Source organism: Caretta caretta, chromosome 10 (assembly GCF_965140235.1).
Source record: "Caretta caretta isolate rCarCar2 chromosome 10, rCarCar1.hap1, whole genome shotgun sequence".
In the NCBI taxonomy this organism is placed as follows: domain Eukaryota; kingdom Metazoa; phylum Chordata; order Testudines; family Cheloniidae; genus Caretta; species Caretta caretta.
The window spans coordinates 49984227-50006015 of NC_134215.1; the positions used below are offsets into that span (position 1 = coordinate 49984227).

Sequence of the window (21789 nt, forward strand, 5' to 3'; positions counted from 1 at the left end):
GAATCCCAAACACAAGTAAAGTAGTGACTCATGACTAATGCACTGAACATGATTGAGAGCCCCCAATATACACTTTAAAATGTACTTACCTCCTGGGTCTGTGAAGTACCTCGCTGAAGAAACAAGAATGTAGATTAGAATGTTAATTTTGTACATTAATTAAATGCACTGATAGTTGTGTTCTTAGCTGTTTTTTGTTTTTTTTTTTAAATCAGTAAGGAGTTAGTGCTGTTAAATTATTGGAGAGCATGTAATCAGACACCTTGTAATGGAATCATAGGACTGGAAGGGACCTTGAGAGGTCATCTAGTTCAGTCCCCTGCGTTCATGGCAGGACTAAGTATTTTACATAGTGTATTTATTCTAGGAAGATAGACAAAACATATCAGTGCTTTATAGACTTGAACTAAGGTGGTAGTTGCTGATAAATGCTTTTTGTTTTAGTTTATTGAAGAACTGTTAATAAAGTAACTTAGAAGAAGAATTTATTTTAAAGCTCCTTTTTTTCTGTAACAAAGGTGTCCTCTTACTACTGGAATGTTGTGTTTTATATGTAGTGAAGCTCTGTATCTGAACTTTGATTGATACACCTTTTCAACCTTGTTAATTATTATAATCATGACAAAATTGGTTTAGCAGTTTAACTTAATGGTTAGTTCTGTTACTTAGTCTAGACTCTATTCTAAACTATCTAATTCAGTCTAACACATTTACCTTCATTATTATTTAATTAAACCAGTGTGACTTCTGTAATCATATTAACTAAATCACACTTAACATAATTCCCAACTAAGCAGACGTTTGAAGTGTTGTGTGTATTTAATGCACCTTAGAGACTAACCAATTTATTTGAGCATGAGCTTTCATGAGCTACAGCTCACTTCATCGGATCCTTTTTGCGAATACAGACTAACACGGCTGTTACTCTGAAACCTGTGTATTTAATGTGTGAGATCTGCTGCCTCTTGTGGTTCTTTTGTTCTTGAAGATCAAGGTTAATTGGGTTTACAGAAATACTAGCTGATGTGTAGTACAGTTGAAAGACCATGATGACTGTTGCTGCCCAATTGGTTTTCCAAATTCCCACTGCTTGCTGTTCACTGAAGTGCAAAATCCATTCTGTAAATGTATTCCAGTCCGTAAACAAAGCAGAAAAACCTACCTTTTGTTTGGCCTCTTATTAGTTCCATAGATTTACATCTGCACAATCCTTTTGTGGATATTACACAAATGTAATAGACGGTTGTGTATGACAATGTACTCTTTTATATTCAGTATTTCCTAGTGTGTTCTGTCAATGCTAATAATTTTTTTATTAATAAAAATAATATTTTTCCTCAATAACTTTCCTTCTGAAATATATTTTATTTAAGATTGAATAATAGTGTGCCTTTTCTCAGTTGCAAATACCTTTCTGAAACAAACATTCACTGTGATGCAAATATTACGTGTGTGTGTGTGTGTGTATATATATATATATATATATTAAGGTTCACCAATCTTTTCAGCACTTTTTGAGTACGAAGAGAGGGTAAAAAATACACTTATTTCAAATAAGTTAAAATAAAATAATGATTTGTATAGCACTGAGAATACAAAGCTTAAATTTTTGCATATATTTAATGTAAAAAATTAAAATATCCGAAAAGCACTTAAAAATTGGCTCCTGTGCATCATTTTTCCATGAGTTATTTATCAGTGGCCATTTTAGAATTAAAACATTATGTACTGTTCTACTGTGGATCAATAAAATAGTAAATATTTATGAAATAGATCATAACAGGGTATGAAAGAAAAAGATTATTGAGCTTGATATATTTTCCTTAATTACAAATGTGTATATACCCACTTTTAAAACATTCCATTTTGTGAGGTAAATATCAGAATTTAATAAATCTATAAATACATACAATTTTCAAAGTAAAAGGTGGAAAAGACTGAATGAATCATATAGGCCCTGATCCTACAAACACTCATGCACATGTATAACTTTATTCATGTGGGTGTATTGGCTAGTGCATTATCTGTTCTTGTTTTAAATGTCCCAAATTATGCAGCTTCTATAATTTACCATGAGAAAATTTCCACACTCCAAAACATTTCACTATTGGGAAGATTTTCATGATATCAAGCCTAAATTTAACTTTTTCTTGATAGCTTATCCCATTTCTTCGTTCATACTCCTTGGGCTAGCCTGTTAAACAAATAATGTGTGAGGAAAGCAAGGCCCCCAAGTCAACTTGCTTGCAAACACCGCATCTGATTAATTCCAAAATTTCAGGGAATTGTCTAGGCGTCAATTGGCAGAACCCTATTAGTTTTGGTGAAAATCAGAAAAATTTGATTTCTGTTGGTGGACGTGACAGGAAAGTAAGGCTCATAGAGTGCCCATTTCATGGTTCAAGCAGAGAAATCATTCTAGTACCTCTTGCTGCTTCCTACACATATTATAAACTGCAGCTTAACCTGCTGCTCTCATTGGGTGTATGGCTCAGTCTACAGAAGCAACAAAGTATGTGATCCTTTAGTTATTTGAATATGTTGTCCTCAGTTACACCGAGATTTAAAAAAAAAAAAAAAAAAAGGGAATATCAACTCTCATGCTTCCTTGCTTATGCTGATTTATGTACTGAAATGTGCAACCCTCTGGTAGGAATAAATATAATTTTTGTAATGTCTTCAAGCTAAGAATCTCTGAATGCTTTACAAATGGCTGTGAATTAAGCTTCAAAACATTGCTGTGAGGTAGTATTCCTATCCCCATTTTGCAGATAGAAGAACTGAGGTACACAGGTTAAATAAGTTGCAAGTCAGTAACAGAGAAAGAAACAGAACCTATGTCTCTTGACTCCCAGTGCTTTTTTTTAACTACTTAAGGCCCTGATCTTGCAACTAGATATCAACAGTCTGATCCTTGCATCCCTACAGAGCCTCATTTATTTGCTTTGCTCATTGACCAGCCTTTCTTTGCTCAACTGCTTAGAAGGAATAGGGGTACTGAAAATGTTTTCTGCCCTGGACAGCAAAATGCTGAGGGTCTTTTCTAGATGGGGAGTGGGGTCTGCCCATGTGAATCCAGTTTCAGGATCTGGGCCTAAGTAATGTTTTCTCTCTGTGAACTTTAAACAATAATCCTGGTTGGTGCAGCTGTGAGATAAGGGATTACATCATATAGACCCAAACATTTAAATTGAAATCAGTGGGACTACTCACATGTGTAAAGTGAAACATGAGTAAATGCTTGCAGGATAGGGATCTATGTTTTTATTTAAAAAAACCCCAAACCTAAAATGTTATGTTAGTATATGAGATTGGTTGTAACCCAGAGACAGTTAGTTGGTATTACAGTCTAAAGTAAATTTAATTTTAAAAAGATGATTAAAGGTATTCAGCATGGTACTTAAATATGTGAACAGTCCCCTTACATTCAGTGGAGCTACTTGTGAGTAAAGGTAGGCATGTGCTTTAGTACCTTTCTAAATCAGGGCCTTATAAAAAATAGGGGTTTAGTTTATAGCAGTTCTTGATATGTAGGATAATCTAGGTAAATTATTTTAAAATATGCCTATTTTCTCTCATGTACATCCAAGTCCTTAACAAAGGATAGCATCATATTGAGACTAAACACGAGAATTTTTGATGAAAAACCAGGGACATGTGAAAGGATACACTGTGCTGCAAACCTCTTATTATCCGCAAAAGTTAGAAATGTACCTGGGATAGACTCCACTAAACGGAAAATGTTACTTTAACTCTTCAAATTTCTTGTACTTTTTGGTTTAATTGCAGGTAAATGAAATTGCATTTATAAACACCTTAGAAGCCCAAAATAAACGTCATGATGTGTTGTCCAAACTAAAAGAGTATGAACAAAGACTAAATGAATTACAGGAGGAACGCCAACGGAGGCAGGAAGAAAAGCAAGCACGTGATGAAGCTGTTCAGGTATAATGTAACTTTTCAAGTGCAAAAAATAGTTGCAAAAATACAATAAAAGCAGTATATTTGCTCTTAGTTATGATTACATAATGTATGAAATTTTTTATTTATCTCCTACACTAAATTACAAAAGCAAGATTCCACAGATAACTTCTTTTATAATGCTTCAGGAAGCTAGGAAAAATGTGATTGTTAAAACTTGTACAGGGCTGTTTATACAAATACTGGATAGTTGCGACTCGTCATGTCTTCAATTTTTTAAAGAATTTAGTGGTTTCCTTGTAATGGAATAGCAAATAGGTTTTAGCAATACTGAGGGCTTTATGATGAAAACCTGAAGATATTCAAAGCAAAAGCTGTAGTTAAATAGTCATCATATGCATACTATCTTAAGTATTCCAATTTTATAGGGCTACTTAAACACACAAAGAAAAAAATGTTTGTGTGTTCCTGGAATTCTATATTTTTGACTACACCCTCCCAATGCTAGATTTCTCTAGCTTCCTACATCCGCTGTTTGGCACTGCTTCCTATGTTACAAACCAAAGCATAACTTTGTCTCTTGTGTAAACTCCCTGTTCTTCCGTATACATCCCTCAGATCACCACAAGTATCTTTTGGCTGTGAATCTTTAATCACGCTTCCTTCAGTGCTCACTTAATAATCCTGTGCAGTTGATAGGTATCAGTGGTGAGTAGGATTCTGCCTCTTTATGGAAAAACAGAGCTCTCACTTTTTCACCTCTGATAGCTTAGAGGGTCATGCTGAGACAAAGGTAACTACACAGGAACCAGAAAACATACTTACCCCATCTGCCTTGATAGAACTTGGGCTGATCACTCAAAAAAACCCTGGGTTCCCAAGGATTGTCTGGCTCACCACCTGTGAAAGAGACCCATTAGACTGGTTCAATCTGTGAAGAACATTTGTCCCTAATCATCTCCCTAGCTTTCCTCCTCATCTTCAAGGAATGATCCACTCCTTTGTGCTTGCAGCCTGTCGTCCTGCGGTCTCAGCCTGCTTTTGCTCCCTTGAGTACCTGCCACTTCTCTAGTCCTACCCTGATGGCCCCTCATCAGGGGCTCTAGGCCCCTCTCAGTCTCAGGCAGAAAAAATCCTCCAAGCAGTCTTACAGTCCCCCATGCCACCACCATTCCTTTCTGTCCACAGATCCCTTTGCTTAACTAAAGACTAAGACCCTCAGCCTCCTACTGTGCTATTTCTGTGCACAGCACACTACAAACACAGAAGGCTGTCTGATGGTGCGTTTGCAGCTCAGTGTTTAGAAGACAGTGGAAAGGTTAAACGCTAACTTACCGAGCTGCTGCACTACACCAAAGGGGGCTGCTTCTGTTTCCCTGGAGTCAACTGGAGATTCTCAGAATAGAGAGGACAAAGGAAGTTGGCCGATGGGACGCTTTTGGCAGACTCCCAGGACCTGTGTCAATGTGGCTGCATCTACTCTGCAAAGCAATAGGCCTCGAACCATGGGTCCCAGATTGACTCGGGCTTGAATCCTCCAGCCCCAAATAGTCCCAGGATCCTAGATCCAAGCCTGAGTCTGAGAGGGGTGTGTGCGTAGGCTGAAGCGGGGTTTGGGCTCCAACCTGAGTCTGAGCCTGGGCTTACATTGCAGCGTAGACATACCCTTAAAGAGTTGTGTTGGGGAGGTCCAGCAGGTCTAGCAGTCTTTTCTGCAGTGCCCGATGATGCACTTTGTGTATTAAATATGGCAGTTTGCACTTTCGTGTATTTATTTAATTGTACAGTCAGTCAAACATGCGGTTACTTTTCTTGTTTACCTTTTTTAAAAAAAGGAAATTAAATGCATTCACACAATGTTATTGAAACTTTATACAAATACAAGTTAGAATAATCATTTATGGTTCCCATAGTAACCATAACCCAGCCACATTGCACATGTATATTAAGACATTAAAACTAACACCCATATGTAGTAACACAAAATATTACATATGTGGAAAGGGGGCTGAGTTATGACTTCTATTGTCATTATAACTTTGAATTTCCTGACTTTTATTAGGGTAAAATCAAAACCATAGATAAGTTGTTTGCTCTTAATAGATGTAAAGATTGTATATCCAGTACTTAAGTTACCATGCAAAATGGTTCTAGGATCATGCTCAAAGACTTTGGAGTTCTTTGAGAGGATATTTTATTTTTATAGCATAGTCTTCAACCTCTAAGAAGTTGAGAATATACCCAAATGTCACTGTTAATTGGTCAGTCTTTTTTGAGTCAATTATTGAGTGAATAATGTCTTTCATGTGCAAACAAAAATGTATACCCATTTACTGCCTATAGGAGTGCATACAACTGCACATTCAGATTATTATTTAGGTGGTTATATGTGTGTATATTTGTGAGCATCTTTGTGTGCGGGCATCAAGGCTTCTGTCCAGTGCATATCTGGTCCTTAGAGCCTTTAATGATGGTAAAATATGATTTCATACCATTGTTAATTTGTAAATAAAAGTGAGTAGCTGAAAATAACTTTTCTATCATTAGGAGCGTAAAAGAGCTCTGGAAGCAGAACGCCAAGCCCGGGTTGAAGAGCTGCTGATGAAGAGGAAAGAACAAGAAGCTCGGATTGAACAGCAGCGGCAGGAGAAAGAGAAAGCACGGGAAGATGCAGCACGGGAAAGGGCCAGGTAGTTCTCCTTACTATCTTGGGCCCTTATTCTGCATGGTGATCCATGCAAGTAGACTTTTGCTCCTGTACAGATAACGATGCAGCCTTGGGGCTTTGGTATTTTTGGAGAGTAATATTAATAAATATTATTTATAAATATTTTCAAATACAGAAGTTAGGTGAATCATATTAATAATAGGTCCTTTCTGGCAGGTTCCTTATTCTGTGTTGAAAAAGTGCTGTGTAAATTTGCAGTGCACACTACATACATTATTATTTTATTATAGTATTAAAATTTGCTGTATCATAAACTTTTATTACTAACAAGACCTTTTAACAAATTTCCTTTTTCCTTTTTTTTTTAATGGTTTGTCCATAATCAAAAGTCCACAAAGAGGTTTTTAATACAATAGCCATTTCAGCTATTCAGCGCTCTATCTATCTTGGGCCAAATATGAGTTGGATGTATATATAAATTTTGACCTATTGAATGTAGGTCAATCATTATATTGTACATGAAAGACTTTCTTTATGTTAAAATCACCTTCTGCTTAAGTTATTAGTGTTTATTTCTTTTGTCTGAATCTTTTTCTCAGTTCTCCCCCCCCTCCTTCTGAAAGCATATAAGTAAAATATATGCTACGTTCTTTTTGTAGCTGAAGCTTTTTATGACTAAAGGATCATTGGTTTAAAACAAAAAATTTTTTTTTGTCTTTTCTGATAGTCACAGCTTGAGCTCTTCAAAGCCATTTTAAGGAATATTCTAATCTAAGTAAAACATTCTGAATTTGTATTGATTTTTTTCTACATCTTCCAAGAACATAAATTAATCTAATTTGACATCATATAAAGACCTAGCATGCCATGAAATATTTAAACATGATGTACACAAAGGGCAAGATCCTCCAATTTGCTCATGACTCTTTGCGCCGTTCCTGGATTGCGCAGAGCCTGTATAGCCAGCTCTAGGATGCCTCTGCCACAGTGAGTATGGTTCGGTGGAAGAGCCCCTTTGTGATTTCCTCCATTTTCTTTAATTCCCAAAGGACTTGAGGAAAATTAGGCAGAACAGAGACAGAGTGATATTAGTTGCACCACTGTAGGAAAAGCCTTCCTGGTTCTTAGAAATTCTTGCTCTTTCCAAAGATCATAGAATCTTAGAATATCATGGTTGGAAGGGACCTCAGGAGGTCATGTAGTCCAACCCCCTGCTCAAAGCAGGACCAATCCCCAACTAAATCATCCCAGCCAGGGCTTTGTCAAGCCTGACATTAAAAATATCTAAGGAAGGAGATTCCACCACCTCCCTAGGTAACGCATTCCAGTGTTTCACCACCCTCCTAATGAAAAAGTTTTTCCTAATATCCAACCTAAACCTCCCCCACTGCAAGATAGTCTATTCGCTCTCCCCTTGTGTTAAAGATTTCTTTCCTAACAGTTCAGTGTATCCAGACTTCAAGTCCCTTTATCTGACATCATGGCTGTTAGATTTTTAGGACAGAATGTTTTATGCTTATCTGAGGAGATCCGGACAGTTGTTTGGGAATCCAGGAAGTGTTATGCTGCTAAATAGAACTGATTATAAAAGGTTGCTCAAGTTAAAATCCTTTATTCTAGTTTCAGTTCATTTAGATTTTTTTCGTATCTCTGGTGTAATCAAAGCTATTCCTGACAACTGTGTTTATTCATCAAGCTGTTGTTTCTGTGCACCATGTTGTTATGTAAGGGACCACAGTATAGTGTAATGCTGATTTTTAAAAAGAGCTCCTGAGGCAATCCTGGCAATTACAGGCCAATAAGCCTAACTTCAGTACCAGGCAAATTGTTAGAAACTAGCAAAGAGCAGAATTATCAGAAATGTAGATGAACACAGTTTGTTGTAAAGGGAAGTCATGCCTCACCCATCCATTAGAATTCTTTGGGGGTGTCAACAAGCGTGTGAATAAGGGTGATCCTGTCAATATAGCATACTTGGATTTTCAGTAAGCCTTTGACAAGGTTCCTCACCAAAGGCTCTTAAGGAAACTAAGTAGAGTGGCAGAGCTCCGACCTTGTCCCCGTGGGTCTGGCGCTTCCAGGCGGTTTATGCTAGCCTCAGAGGCTCACTGTGACCCTCCACGTAGCCCTTCTCTCTCTGGAGCCAGGGTACAGTTTACTGAGCCCTTTTCGTCATAAGCCAGCAAGGAGGTTAGTGAGAGAACTCCCACAGTCTCTGTTGTTCCTACGGGCTTATTCCAGAGCAGTTTAGCCTCCTGTCCTGACAGGGGCCTGTCTTCCCCTCCCAGAAGGTGTTTCTGTAGTGGTGGGTTGGGGGGAACCCGGGCCCGCCCTCTGCTCCAGGTTCCAGCCCAGGGACCCTAATGGCAGCAGCTGTTGGCGGTCAACCTTTCACTGCCAGAGTTGCTACATTTCCCTGGGCCACTTCCCCCTGCGTCTCTCTCTTAACGCCTTCTTCAACTTTATCTTAGGGATCCCTTTCCAGTGGCTTGGGGGTGTCTTCATTACCCAGCCTTTCAGCTGCATTTCCTCTCCTCTGGCTCCCTGGCTTTCCTCAGCCTGGCTAGAGTGAGCCCTTCTACAGTATCTGAGGGGCCTTAATTAGAGTTAGGTGTTCACATTAGCTTAACAGCCTCACCTGACTCTTTACAGGCTAATTGGAGTCATGTGTCCACCCTAGCCTGGAGCAGCCCCTACTCTGGTCAGTCAGGGAACAGAAAAATGTTTATCCAGTGGCCAGTATAGCAACACTGAAGCCATCCTCAGCTGAAAGCACGTCTGATGTGTCTTAATGGGGCGAGGGGCCATGCAGTGGGTGGCCGCCGTCTATTCTGCTGAGCTCGGATGACTGTCTAAAATCAATGTATACCAGCTAAACATGCAGCACAGCTAAACAGGGATCAAACTAGCACAGATCTCAAAATAAAAAACTCAAGCTAAAAAAAAAAAAATTATTACTCTGCTGTACCCAACTGGCCTGGGTCTATCACAGTAGTCCTGGGATAACAGGGAAGGTCCTGTCTTGGATCAGTAACTGGTTAAAAGATATGAAACAAAGAGTTAGAATAAATAGTTTTCACAATGGAGAACGGTAACCAGCAGGGTCCCTCAAGATTCTGTACTGAGACCTGTGCTGTTCAATAAATTCATTAATGATCTGGAAAAGGGAGTGCACAGTGAAGTGGCAAAGAGTTCAGATGATACAAAACATTCAACATAATTAAGTCCAAAGCTGACTGCGAAGAATTACAGGGGGATCTCTCAAAATTGGGTGCCTGGGCAACAAAATAGCAAATGAAATTCAACATTGATAAATGCAAAGTAGTGCACATCGGAAAATATAATCTGAACTACACATGTCTGAGGAGGAGGAGGGTCTAAATTAGCTTTTACCACCCCAGAAAGAGATCTTGGAGTCATTGTGGATAGTTCTCTGAAAACTACAGCTCAATGTACAGTTGTGGTCATAAAGGGTAACAGAATGTTAGGAACTATTAGGAAAGGGATAGAAAATAAAACAGAAAATGTCATAATGCCCCTGTATAAATCCATGGTGTGCCCACATCTTGAATACTGTATCCAGTTCTGGTCACCCCATCTCAAAAAGGATACGCTAGAACTGGAAAACGTTCAGAGAAAAGCAGCAAAGATGATCAAAGGTATGGAATTGCTTCCATATGAGGAAAGATTGAAAAGAGTAGGCAGTTTAGCTTAGAAAATTGACAATTAAGGTGGGGGTCTGATAGAGATTTATAAAATCTTGAATTGTATGGAAAAAATGAATAGAGAAGTGTTATTCCTTTCTCACAAAAGGAAAAGCAGGTGTCATCTGATGAAATAACAGGTAGCAGGTTTAATACAAACAAGAGGAAGTAATTTTTCACACAACACACAGTCAGCCTGGGGAACTCATGGGATGTTGTGACAGCCAGAAGTATAACAGAGTTTAAAAAGGAGCTAGATAAGTTCATGGAGGATACGTCTATCAAAGGCTTTAGCCAAGCTGGTCAGCTGTGTAACCCCATGCTAGTGGCATCCCTAAACCTCTGGCTACCAGAAGCCAGGAGGGTAAGATGTGTGGATCTCTCCAAAATTGCACTGGTCTGTACGCTATTCCTTAAGTGCTGGTACTGGCCACAGTGGGAGATAGAATACTGGGCTAGATGGACCATTGGTCTGACCCAGTATGGCTGTTCTTATATTTTACCATCCTTACTTCAAACAATTTTTAAAAGATCTTATGAACCTGTACTCGCCCTTTCCAGGAGACTAATTATCCTTGATATTTGAGTTTTTGTTAGCCAGACTTAGGGAAGGGGCTTGTAGATTGTTGCTTTTTGTACCATCTGTCACTCAAAGTCTCATTTCTAGTGGTCACTACCTTGGCTGTGAGCATTTTGGAGTAACAGGCTCTGATGGCCAAACCAACTGTATACCATATTTCATAAAGATTAGGCAGTACATAGGCTTCACCCCAAGTTTCTAAGAAAAGTGGTAAAGCCTCATAGGCATCTTGGGCTTTTAGAGATAGTGAAGAACTTAGGGATGATTTCAGGGGCAATTAATACCTTCAAGGGTTGTACACACTACCACTTATGTCAGCATAACTTATATCCCTCAGGGTTGTGAATAAGCAATGTAAGATACATCGACCTAAGTGACAGTGTGGACAGCGCTAAGTCAGTGGGAGAGCTTCTCCCACTGACATAGCTACTAACTCCTGCAGAGGTGGTTTTATTATGCCGATAGGAGAGCTTTCTCCTGTTAGCATAGAGCATCTTCACCAGACACGCTACAGCAGCATAGGTGCACCAGTGCAGCTGAGCTGCTGTAGTGCTTCTAGTGTAGACTTGCCTTCAGTCAGTGGAATGTTGATTAAGGGAATTACAGTTGCTCAACTCTTGCTCAAAAATAGTTGTGTCCATGTTGCTAGGCATGCAACATCTACATTGTGCCTCTGTGGAAGAAGTGGAATCAGAAAACTAGTTATTGTGGGTAAGTGATCCTTTTTTGCCATACCTAAAAATCATTTCTGCCTCTTCTTGTCTCCCATCCCCGAAATGCTCAGTCAACAGGAACATAAGAATTGCCATATTTGATCAGACCTATAGTCTGTCTAGTCCAATATCTTGTAACAGACAAGACTGGAACAGGAGCATCTTTGATTGCTATACCACGCTTCCCTACTGAACCTGGAATGGAATTCAAGATCCCAAGCCTCAGCTTTCTTCTGCTGTCAGCAAATATCTGTGAAACCTGCTGACAAAGTGTGCATCTCATTCCCCTCCAGTGGCTGGTCCACATAGGGGATGACAGCCTACTACTGCTAGCCATTACTCCATTAGTTCAAGTGACAGAGGTCTGTGCTGAGAAGCTATGATTCCACTCAAATTCAACAAGAATTTTTTTTATCAGAATTTCCAGCTTTTTAAAAAAAACAAACTATCAAAAAAATTTGTTAAGAGTGTTAATGTTGCAAAGTCAAGCACTTGAAAAGTTAGGAAATGCTAGACATAAGGTTGCCTGTACAACTTTAATTTGACGCCCCTGTACATTAGGATAGTCTTTTAATTACGTACTTTTTTTTCCACGGAAGCCTGCTATTTGATATTTTGTTTTATCCTCATTAGTTCAGTGTGTGGCTTCATGCTTTATTAACTGCATACTATTCAAAAGGGGTATAGGTCAAATCCTATTCTGTCCCCTTTGCCCATTTCAGTGGTAGACACTGGGAAGAAAGCTGCCCTAAAAGAGCTGCTGGGAAATAGAGGAATCCTTTACTTAGAGAAATTCTCTGGTGGCATAGAGTCAGCATACCAACTCTATGCCATCCATTCCTGGTTCTCCTCCCTGGGCATAGGGATAAGGATAGGAAGAGGTGTGGCCACAGTGTCTTGCAACCCTGTGATTTGAACTGTGGCAGACCTTGTCCCCATGGGTCCCGCGCTTCCAGGCAGTTTATGCTAGCTTCAGAGGCTCACTGCAACCCTCCACATAGCCCTTCTCTCTCTAGGGCCAGGGATACAGTCTACTGAGTCCTTTTCATCATAAGCCAGCAATGGAGGTTGGTGAGAGAGTTCCCAGTCTCTGTTGCTCCTACAGCCTCATGCCAAAACAGTTTAGCCTCCTGTCCTGACAGGGGCCTTGTCAAGGTTCCTCCCCCATCTGAACACTAGGGTACAGATGTGGGGACCTGCATGAAAACCTCCTAAGCTTATCTTTACCAGCTTAGGTCAAAACTTCCCCAAGGTACAAAATATTCCACCCTTTGTCCTTGGATTGGCCGCTACCACCACCAAACAAATACTGGTTACTGAGGAAGAGCTGTTTGGAAACGTCTTTCCCCCCAAATACTTCCCAAACCCTTGCACCCCACTTCCTGGACAAGGTTTGGTAAAAAGCCTCACCAGTTTGCCTAGGTGACTACAGACCCAGACCCTTGGATCTTAAGAACAATGAACAATCCTCCCAACACTTGCACCCCCCCCCCTTTCCTGGGAAATGTTGGATAAAAAGCCTCACCAATTTGCATAGGTGACCACAGACCCAAACCCTTGGATCTGAGAACAATGAAAAAGCATTCAGTTTTCTTACAAGAAGACTTTTAATAGAAATAGGAGTAAATAGAAGTAAAGAAATCACCTCTGTAAAATCAGGATGGTAGATACCTTACAGGGTAATTAGATTCAAAACATAGAGAATCCCTCTAGGCAAAACCTTAAGTTACAAAAAAGACACACAGACAGAAATAGTTATTCTATTCAGCACAATTCTTTTCTCAGTCATTTAAAGAAATCATAATCTAACACATACCTAGCTAGATTACTTACTAAAAGTTCTAAGACTCCATTCCTGGTCTATCCCTGGCAAAAACAGCATATAGACAGACAGAGACCCTTTGTTTCTCTCCCTCCTCCCAGCTTTTGAAAGTATCTTGTCTCCTCATTAGTCATTTTGGTCAGGTGCCAGCGAGGTTACCTTTAGCTTCTTAACCCTTTACAGGTGAGAGGAGCTTTCCCCTGGCCAGGAGGGATTTTAAAGGGGTTTACCCTTCCCTTTATATTTATGACAGGCCTGTTTTCCCTTCCCAGGAGGTGTTTCTGTAGTGGTGGGTTGGGGGGAACCTGGGCCCACCCTCTACTCCAGGTTCCGGCCCAGGGACCCTAATGGTAGCAGCTGTTGGCAGCCAACCTTTTACTGCCAGAGTTGCTACAGTTCCCTGGGCCACTTTCCTGCAGCTCTCCTTCTTCACCCTTACCTTAGGGCTCCCTTACCAGTGACTTGAGGGTGTCTTCATTAACCAGCCCTTCAGCCACACTTCCGCTCCTCTCTGCCTGACTGGAGTGAGCCCTTTTATATTATGAGAGGGGCCTTAATTAGAGTCAGGTGGTCACATTAGCTTAATGGCCTCACCTGACTCTTTGCAGGTTAATTGGACTCAGGTGTTCTCATTCTGGAGCAGCCCCTGCTCTGGTCAGTCAGGGAACAGAAAACTGTTAATCCAGTGGCCAGTATATCTGCCTTCTGCTACTCTGCTGTACCTCCATGATTTACGAAATTGGCATCCCGTCTCGCTCCTCAGCACGGACTACAAGGTCGTAGCGAAAGCCATCTCGCTGCGGCTAGGGTCCGTGGTGGTGGACGTGATCCACCCAGACCAGACCTACACCGTCGCGGGCCGCACCATCTTCGACAACCTGTATCTGGTCCGGGACCTCTTGGAACTCGGGTGTAGGGACGGTCTGTCGTTTGCCCTCCTGTCCCTGGATCAGGAGAAGGCGTTCAACAGGGTGGATCACGGGTATCTCCTGAGCACTCTGCGAGCATTTGGCTTCGGACCCCAGTTTGTGGGTTTTCTCCAGGTGCTGTACACCTCCGCAGAGTGTCTGGTCAGGCTCAACTGGACCCTGACCGAACCGGTCAGCTTCAGGCAAGGAGTACGGCAGGGGTGCCCCCTCTCGGGCCAGCTGTACGCTCTGGCGATCGAGCCCTTCCTCTGTCTCCTCCGCAGGAAGTTGACAGGGTTGGCGCTACGGGAGCGGGAGCTGTGGCTGGTCCTGTCGGCATACGCCGACGATGTGCTCCTCGTGGTCCAGGACCCGGGCGACTTGGCGCGGGTGGAGGCTTGCCAGGCCATTTACTTGGCAGCCTCCTCCGCCCGGGTCAACTGGGTCAAGAGCTCTGGCTTGGTGGTAGGGGACTGGCGGCAGGCGAGCTCCCTCCCACCCGTGCTTCAGGCCATCTGGTGGAGCGCGGGTCCGCTGCTCTATCTCGGGGTTTACCTTTCTGCCACGCATCCGTCTCCGCCGGAGAACTGGCACGGGTTAGAGGGCAGGGTGGTAGAGTGGCTGAAGAGATGGACAGGACTACTCCCGTGTCTGTCCCTTCGAGGGCGGGCACTGGTGCTTAATCAGCTAGTCCTGTCCATTCTCTGGTACCGGCTCAACACCCTGGTCCCGGCCCCGGATTTCCTGGCCAACCTCCGGAAGTTGATTCTGGAGTTCTTCTGGTCAGGAATGCACTGGGTCTCTGCAGGGGTTCTCCATCTACCCCTGGAGGAGGGAGGGCAGGGCCTGAAGTGTCTCCATACTCAGGTCCATGTCTTCCGCCTCCAGGCCCTGCAGCGGCTCCTTTATGGTGCAGGTAGTCCGGCGTGGAGCGTACTGGCGCACGCCTTCCTGCGCTGCTTCCGAGGGCTCCGATATGACCGGCAGCTCCTTTATCTCCATCCGAGGGGTCTTCTGCGAGACCTCTCCAGGCTGCCGGTCTTCTACCAGGACCTCCTCCGGACCTGGAAACTGTTCACAGTGACCAGGTCCATGGCAGCCTCCGTGGGGGAAGATCTCCTCGCGGAGCCCCTGCTACACAACCCCCAGCTCCGTGTGCAGGTGGCGGAGTCCCCCTCAGTGTGCCAGAGGTTGGTCCTGGCAGAAGTTACCAGAGTTGGAGACCTCCTGGACTACGACCGAGGAGACTGGCTAGATCCCCTGACGCTTGCTCAGCGCATGGGGCTCTCCAGACCTCGTACTCTCCTGCGTGTACTTCAGGAGGTGAGGGCCGCTTTGCCGCCCGCTGCTCCGGTTTACCTTGACCTAAGAGAGGGGGCGCCCCGCCCACCCTCCACCCCAGGCCCTCCGGACCTTTTCATCGGGCCCCTGCCCCGTGGACCTGACCGACCCCTTCACCATGAGCCGGCTATGCGAGCTGCAGCCGGTCCGGTTCCAGACTGCGCCAAGGAAACATCTATACACGCTCGTTCTCCACACCCTTCACATCCTCACCCTCGCGCCCCGCCCTGACACAAAGCGACGGGACCTCCTGCCACCTCTAGAGGGTGAGGAGCCCCGGTGGGCCAGCCAACCTTAGTCCCAAGGCCTGCCGAGGATATCAGTTGGCGGCTCCTTCACGGGGCCGTGAGCACGGGCGTGTACTTGGCGCGGTTCACCCCAATCCCGGACACCTGCCCCTTTTCCAGCGTGAGGGAAACCCTGGCGCACGTCTACCTGGAGTGCACCAGGCTGCAGCCCCTATTCCGGCTCCTCACGAATATTTTGTTAAGATTTTGGTTGCCCTTTTCCCCTCACCTCCTGATCTATGCACTCCCTGTCCATGGCCCCACTAAGTCACGGGACCTCCTGGTCAGCCTCCTCCTGGCCCTGGCTAAAGTGGCCATCTATAAAACCAGGATGGGGAGGTTGGCCGATGGAATCTCTTGCGACTGTGGGGCCTATTTCCGATCCTCTGTCCGTTCACGTCTCCGGGCAGAGTTCCTCTGAGCGGCGTCCACTGACTCCCTTGACGCCTTTGAGGAGCAGTGGGCGCTCTCCGGGGTCCTCTGCTCGGTGTCCCCGTCCGGTTCCCTTCGTTTGACCCTTTGACCGCACTGCTGTCCCTGTTGTTCATTAGTTGTCCCCCGTAATTATTTGGTTTTCCAGGTCCTGTGGACCCCCCCCTTAGGATGCAGGGGGGAACCTTTAGCCCGCCCACTTCCTGGATCCCAATACTGCTACTTTGGTGTACCCATCTGTCCTGGGTCTATCGCAGGACTGGTAGAATGGCCTTTAGTGGGCATTGCAGCTGGCATATGTTAGAGTAGCCCAAAGGTTTCTCTAACATAAATCAGTCCAAACATGAGTCCTGCTGCCATGGTTCAGGGGAGTGAGTTTGAATTTAAGTCACCCTCCCTCTTGGATTCTGGTATAGCTCAGTGGGACCCAAGGATGTGGCTCATTATTTTGCTGTTAGAAATACTTGAATCTTATACTAAAAGACTTAAAACAGAATGGAATGGGTCATTTTGGAATATCTACATAACTTTTCTTCAAAATCCACTCATTTTGTGCATCTGGTGGTGATTAAAGCCTTCTTATGAAAGGGGTAGTGTATGTAAAAATGCCTGTTAAGAGACCCTGTGCCCTCATGGCACATTAGCTTGATTCCCAGTAAGGCTTTAGATGCAATTTCTGAGCATTTTATATTCCAAAGAGATGACATCCATAATATGGAAAATTCTACTTCTGTCAATAGTAATCATACAACTGTATTATTGAGCCTAATGATATACGAATATGTTTTACATATGGACCAGTAAGCTATGTAAGGAGTAATATTTATGTTTCGTACTTAGGGGCATTGAGTCTTAGGAATTTTTATCTACGTTAAAATATTGATTCAAAAACCATAGAGTTATCTTATCTTTGTCTTAATTTTGATGTCACATAGAGGAAGAAAACAAATATGTTCTCTAAAATAAGTTCTGTTGCATAATCCATTTTGGACGTTGTGTTCTTTGGGTGTGTAGTGTGAGTCAGGAGTTCTTTAAAACCAAAATCAGGATTTTCTAAAAGACTAAAGTGCAGGTATTGCTTATGTACCTCAGGGGAGATAGTACATAAAGTACATAATTTGTCTCATCCGTCATCTCCTTTTCCCCCCATGGCAGTTGGAGGAGTTCACTTACATTTTCTGAAAGGACAATTGTGCCTAGTATTCACTGTCATCCTTGTTCTCCCTGCCTGTATTTCTATATTTTCTGTGCTTTTTTATTTTTTAAGTTTTAAGTTTTTAAGTTTAAGTTTATGCAAGCCTTCACCAGAACTAGTTTATTCAGTAAAGTACTTCTTAATATTTTACTTTTCAGTTTTCTTTAATATTTTTCCCTTTCTACTTTTGCTGTTCAGATTAGTTTTATTTCAGAATATCTATTGTTTAATTTTTCTCATTAGAGAGTATGGCAGGCACAGTCAAAAACAGAAATGCCCCAAAAGCAGCAGGAAGATGTTGGTTTCAGATTACCGTGATCACAATATTGTCTGATTGGGGTAGATCTTGTTAGCTTTGAGTGTGATATTTCTTTGAGTAACACACTGAGCTGTCAAGATCTGGGAAGACCAACTAAAATAAATTACCCCTTCCATAATTCAAAATTGTTTACATAAGAAGGTTTGTCAAGACCTTTTTGGAATGATTGACTGTTTTGCTGAGAGTCTTACAACTCATTCAAAGCACTGAACTTTAGAGGAGATTCAAGTTCTCCAGGGCAGAGCAGCTAACGGGCCAGTTCACGTTGAATGCTCTCTTATAATACGTTGTATGCAGTGTTGATGTAGCCATGTTTGTCCCAGGATATGAGAGACAAAGTGGATGAGGTAATATCTTTTATTGAACCAACTTCTGTTGGAGAGAGAGACAAGGATTTGAGCTTACACAACACTCTTCTTCAGGTCTAGGAAACGTACTCAGTGTCATAGTTAAATAGAAGATGGAACAGATTGTTTAGCATAAACAGTTAACACACATTTCAAGGAACCAAGGTGAAGTGGCCTATTAACAGCCCTCCAGTCATAGGGAGGAAAGGAGGCAGGAACTTGGGGGTTGTATTAAGGGGGTTATAGTTTGTTGTAATAAGCCATAAATCCAGTATCTCTGTTCAGTCCATGTTTCCTGCATGGGTTCCCCCTCCAACTGTATACCTCTAGATATCATCTACCACCCCACACTGGAACCCATATGGAGTATCATTAGACAATTGCAACTCATATTTGATGGGGCCACATTGTGAAAGAAATCTTTCCTGAACCTCCTCTTCTGGCCTTCAAACAACCCCCAACCTCTCCATCAGAAGCATACTCCACACAGACCAGGACACACCAACTCAAAGCAGTACCAGACCTTGCTAGAACAAAAGATGAAAAACCTGTAGACATATCTCCACTGTTACAATGATCAACACCTTCCACAATACACCTTTCAAGGTCCATCGGTTCTACGCATGCCTATCATAACATGTGGTGTACCTCATCCAGTGTACTAAATGCCCCAATAAAAACTATGTGGGTAAAATAATACAATCACTGTGCTCTCAGTTGGACTCTCACAAAAACGATAAAAGACAAAAATACCATATCACCTGTGGGTGAACACTTTTCACAAAGTAGTCACTCTGTATTTGACCTCTAGGTCCTCATCCTCAAAGAAAACCTGAACAACACTTTCAAAAGATGAGTCTGGGAGCTTAATTTCATAACTTTGCTAGATACTAAAAATCATACACTGAATAGAGATGCTGGATTTATGGCTTATTACAACAATCCGTAACCCACTTAAACTTCCTCTGACAAGCTTTTCTTTCCTGTTCCTTGAGGACTGGGGGCAGGACTGGAGAAGTGTTAAAGGACACTTCACCTTGAATGGTCCCTTGAAATATTTTTCAACTACTTATGCTTGAGAATCTGTTCCACCTTGTATTTAGATGAGATACTTGGGGTATGCCTACAAGGCAATTAAACACTCATCGCTGGCATAGGTCAACCATGACTTGTGCTTGCGGGACTCGGGCTGTGGGGCTGTAAAATTTCTGTGTAGACATTCGGGCTAGAGGCCGAGCTCTGGGACTTCTCAAGTGGGGAGTGATCCAGAGCCAGGACTCCAGCCTGAGCCCAAATATCTACACAGCAAATTTTAGCCCCTCAGCCTGAGCCCTGCAAGCCCAAGTCAGATGGCCTGGGCCACAGGTCTTTTAGTCCTGTACCCTCTGAGTATATTTTCCAGACCTGAACAAGAGCTCTGGGAAAGCTCAAGAGCTTGTCTTGCTTTCCAACAGAAGTTGCTCCAATAAAATATATTACCTCACCCACCTTGTCTCTCTTAGGCCTGGTCTTCACGAGAAAATTCGGTCAGCATAACTGCGTTGCTCAGGGATATGAAAAATCCACACCCCAGAGCAGCATACTTAAGCTGATCTAAGTCTCTGTGTAGATAGCACTAAGCTGGCAGAAGAATTCTTCTGTTGACCTAGCTACTGCCTCTCGGGCAGGTGTATTAGCTATGCTGATAGGAGAGCCTCTCCTGGCAGCCTAGGCAGTGTCTGCACTTGAAATGCTACAGTGGCTCAACTGCAGCTGTGCTGCTGTAGCATTTCAAGTGTAGACGAGTCCTAAGATGATGTGTTAACTACTTATGCTAAACAATCTGTTCTGTCTTGTATTTAGTTGTGACACTCTGAGTACCTTTCCCAGATCTGAAGAAGAATTCTGTGTAGATCGAAAGCTTGTCTCTCTCACCAGCAGAAGTTGGTCAAATAAAAGATATCACCTCACCCACCTTGTCTCTCTACACCATCTCTAGAGCATTTCACTTTGTTCTGCTACTCAGTAGGGCAAGGGTGAGCTTTGACTTTTTTATGGGTTCAACCTATAAGAAAGGGGATATGTCCACAAAACCAAATGCTCACCTCTTTGTGTGCAACATATTCCCTTCAACCCAGTTTGGACATCCTTGGACCTTTGTTTTATTTCTGTTCTGTGTAGCATCCCTCAGTTAGCTGTAGGTGCGCCTAGGTCCTTGGTTCAAGTACATGAAATAAGCAGTTACTAGAATTGATTCCAAAGGTTTGGTATTGTGTGTATCAATGTATTAGATGCATAATTGATGTAAGTGCCTTCTTCATTGCTGAGCATAGCCAAAACTGCATGCGTTGTGCTTCAATGACCTCTTTTGGCCCCTACCCAGGCTGCTTATCTTTATACAAACATTAACAGCAGCCAACTGTATTCTAATTTATAATTAAGGTTTGAAAATTCCATTTTCTCACTTGCTATTGGCAAGTGGGAAACTTGCCCTGCTGAATGTGTGACCGTAATAATTAATTTCTGCAGAATTTAAGCTTTGTTCTAAAAGAACAAAGTTTCTAATACTTACGGTTTCAAAGATAATTTTCCAAATATGAACTGATGAGGCACTGTCTTCTTGATTGTTAGTTCAAGTGCCTGTGCTCTGCTCTTGGCTTTCTGCAGAAGCAGTGGCAGATTGAACTTAAGACTGGAAAATTTCTCTGAACTATTCAGAACCCTGCAGGGAGCAGTGAAACTGTTGAGAATCATGTCACTTTTACAGTTTTTACAATCATCAGCACCAGAGAAAAACACTTGAATATTCATGGGGCTGCAGGACTAAAAGAAAAAAAGCGGGGGAGATGTAAGAAACCTTTCTCTCCCTCGCATCAGTAAGCATCGCCTTCTTGCAGCCAGATGGAAGCAAAGGTGACTTCAAATGCATAAACACTCACGAGCCTGAGACTAAAGATGGGGCCACCTAGTAGGATTTAGAGACAGCGCCTTTTATTTCTTCTCAGTGCGGAAGGTGGGTTCACCAGGGCTTTGCACATGGGACTTGCTTGTGGGTCTTTCATGCATCTTGCATGTCAATATATGGCTAGTAAGTTCGGTCCTCTGGCTAGCAATTGTCTTGTAAATTCCTTTATTTACAATATGCACATATTTCTTATTGCTTTGATCAAGAGCATATATGAAACAGCAAAAACAGCAGTAAAGCTTAATTTGTAGAACTTCAGAAAGCTGCTGTGATCAGACCTTTAGCCATCATCATTTTCTGTCTCAAGCATTTTCCCCAACTGTTGTGTGACTCTGTGATTGGCCTTGTCTGCACTAGACGTTTTGGGGAAAGTCCCAATGTTTTACTCCCTGTTGTTGCTTCACAAGAGGTAGCAACAGTGGAAGTGCTAATGTAGACAGGACATCACATTCATTAGTGTTTTTTACCACCATGTCATCTATACCTGCTCTGAACTACACTGGAGTGGGTCTGGAATCTGGAACAAGGTCTCAGGTGTCTGCTGTTATGAGACCATCAAGATTAAATGCATCTATTATCTTCAGTAATTAATCTAGTTTCTGCTGAAC

The 21789-nt window shown here is 42.5% G+C and overlaps 1 protein-coding gene across 8 annotated transcripts in view; it reads left to right on the forward strand.

Annotated features, from left to right (window-relative positions):
• The window catches only part of SCAPER (S-phase cyclin A associated protein in the ER), a 369412-nt gene that overhangs the window by 120523 nt on the left and 227100 nt on the right, over positions 1-21789 (forward strand). For all 8 annotated transcript variants that reach the window (XM_075132981.1, XM_075132982.1, XM_075132983.1 and 5 more), the window contains exons 17-18: positions 3790-3945; positions 6469-6611. In XM_075132981.1, coding sequence (XP_074989082.1) covers positions 3790-3945; positions 6469-6611 — 299 coding nt within the window. The remainder of the gene's footprint in view (positions 1-3789; positions 3946-6468; positions 6612-21789) is intronic.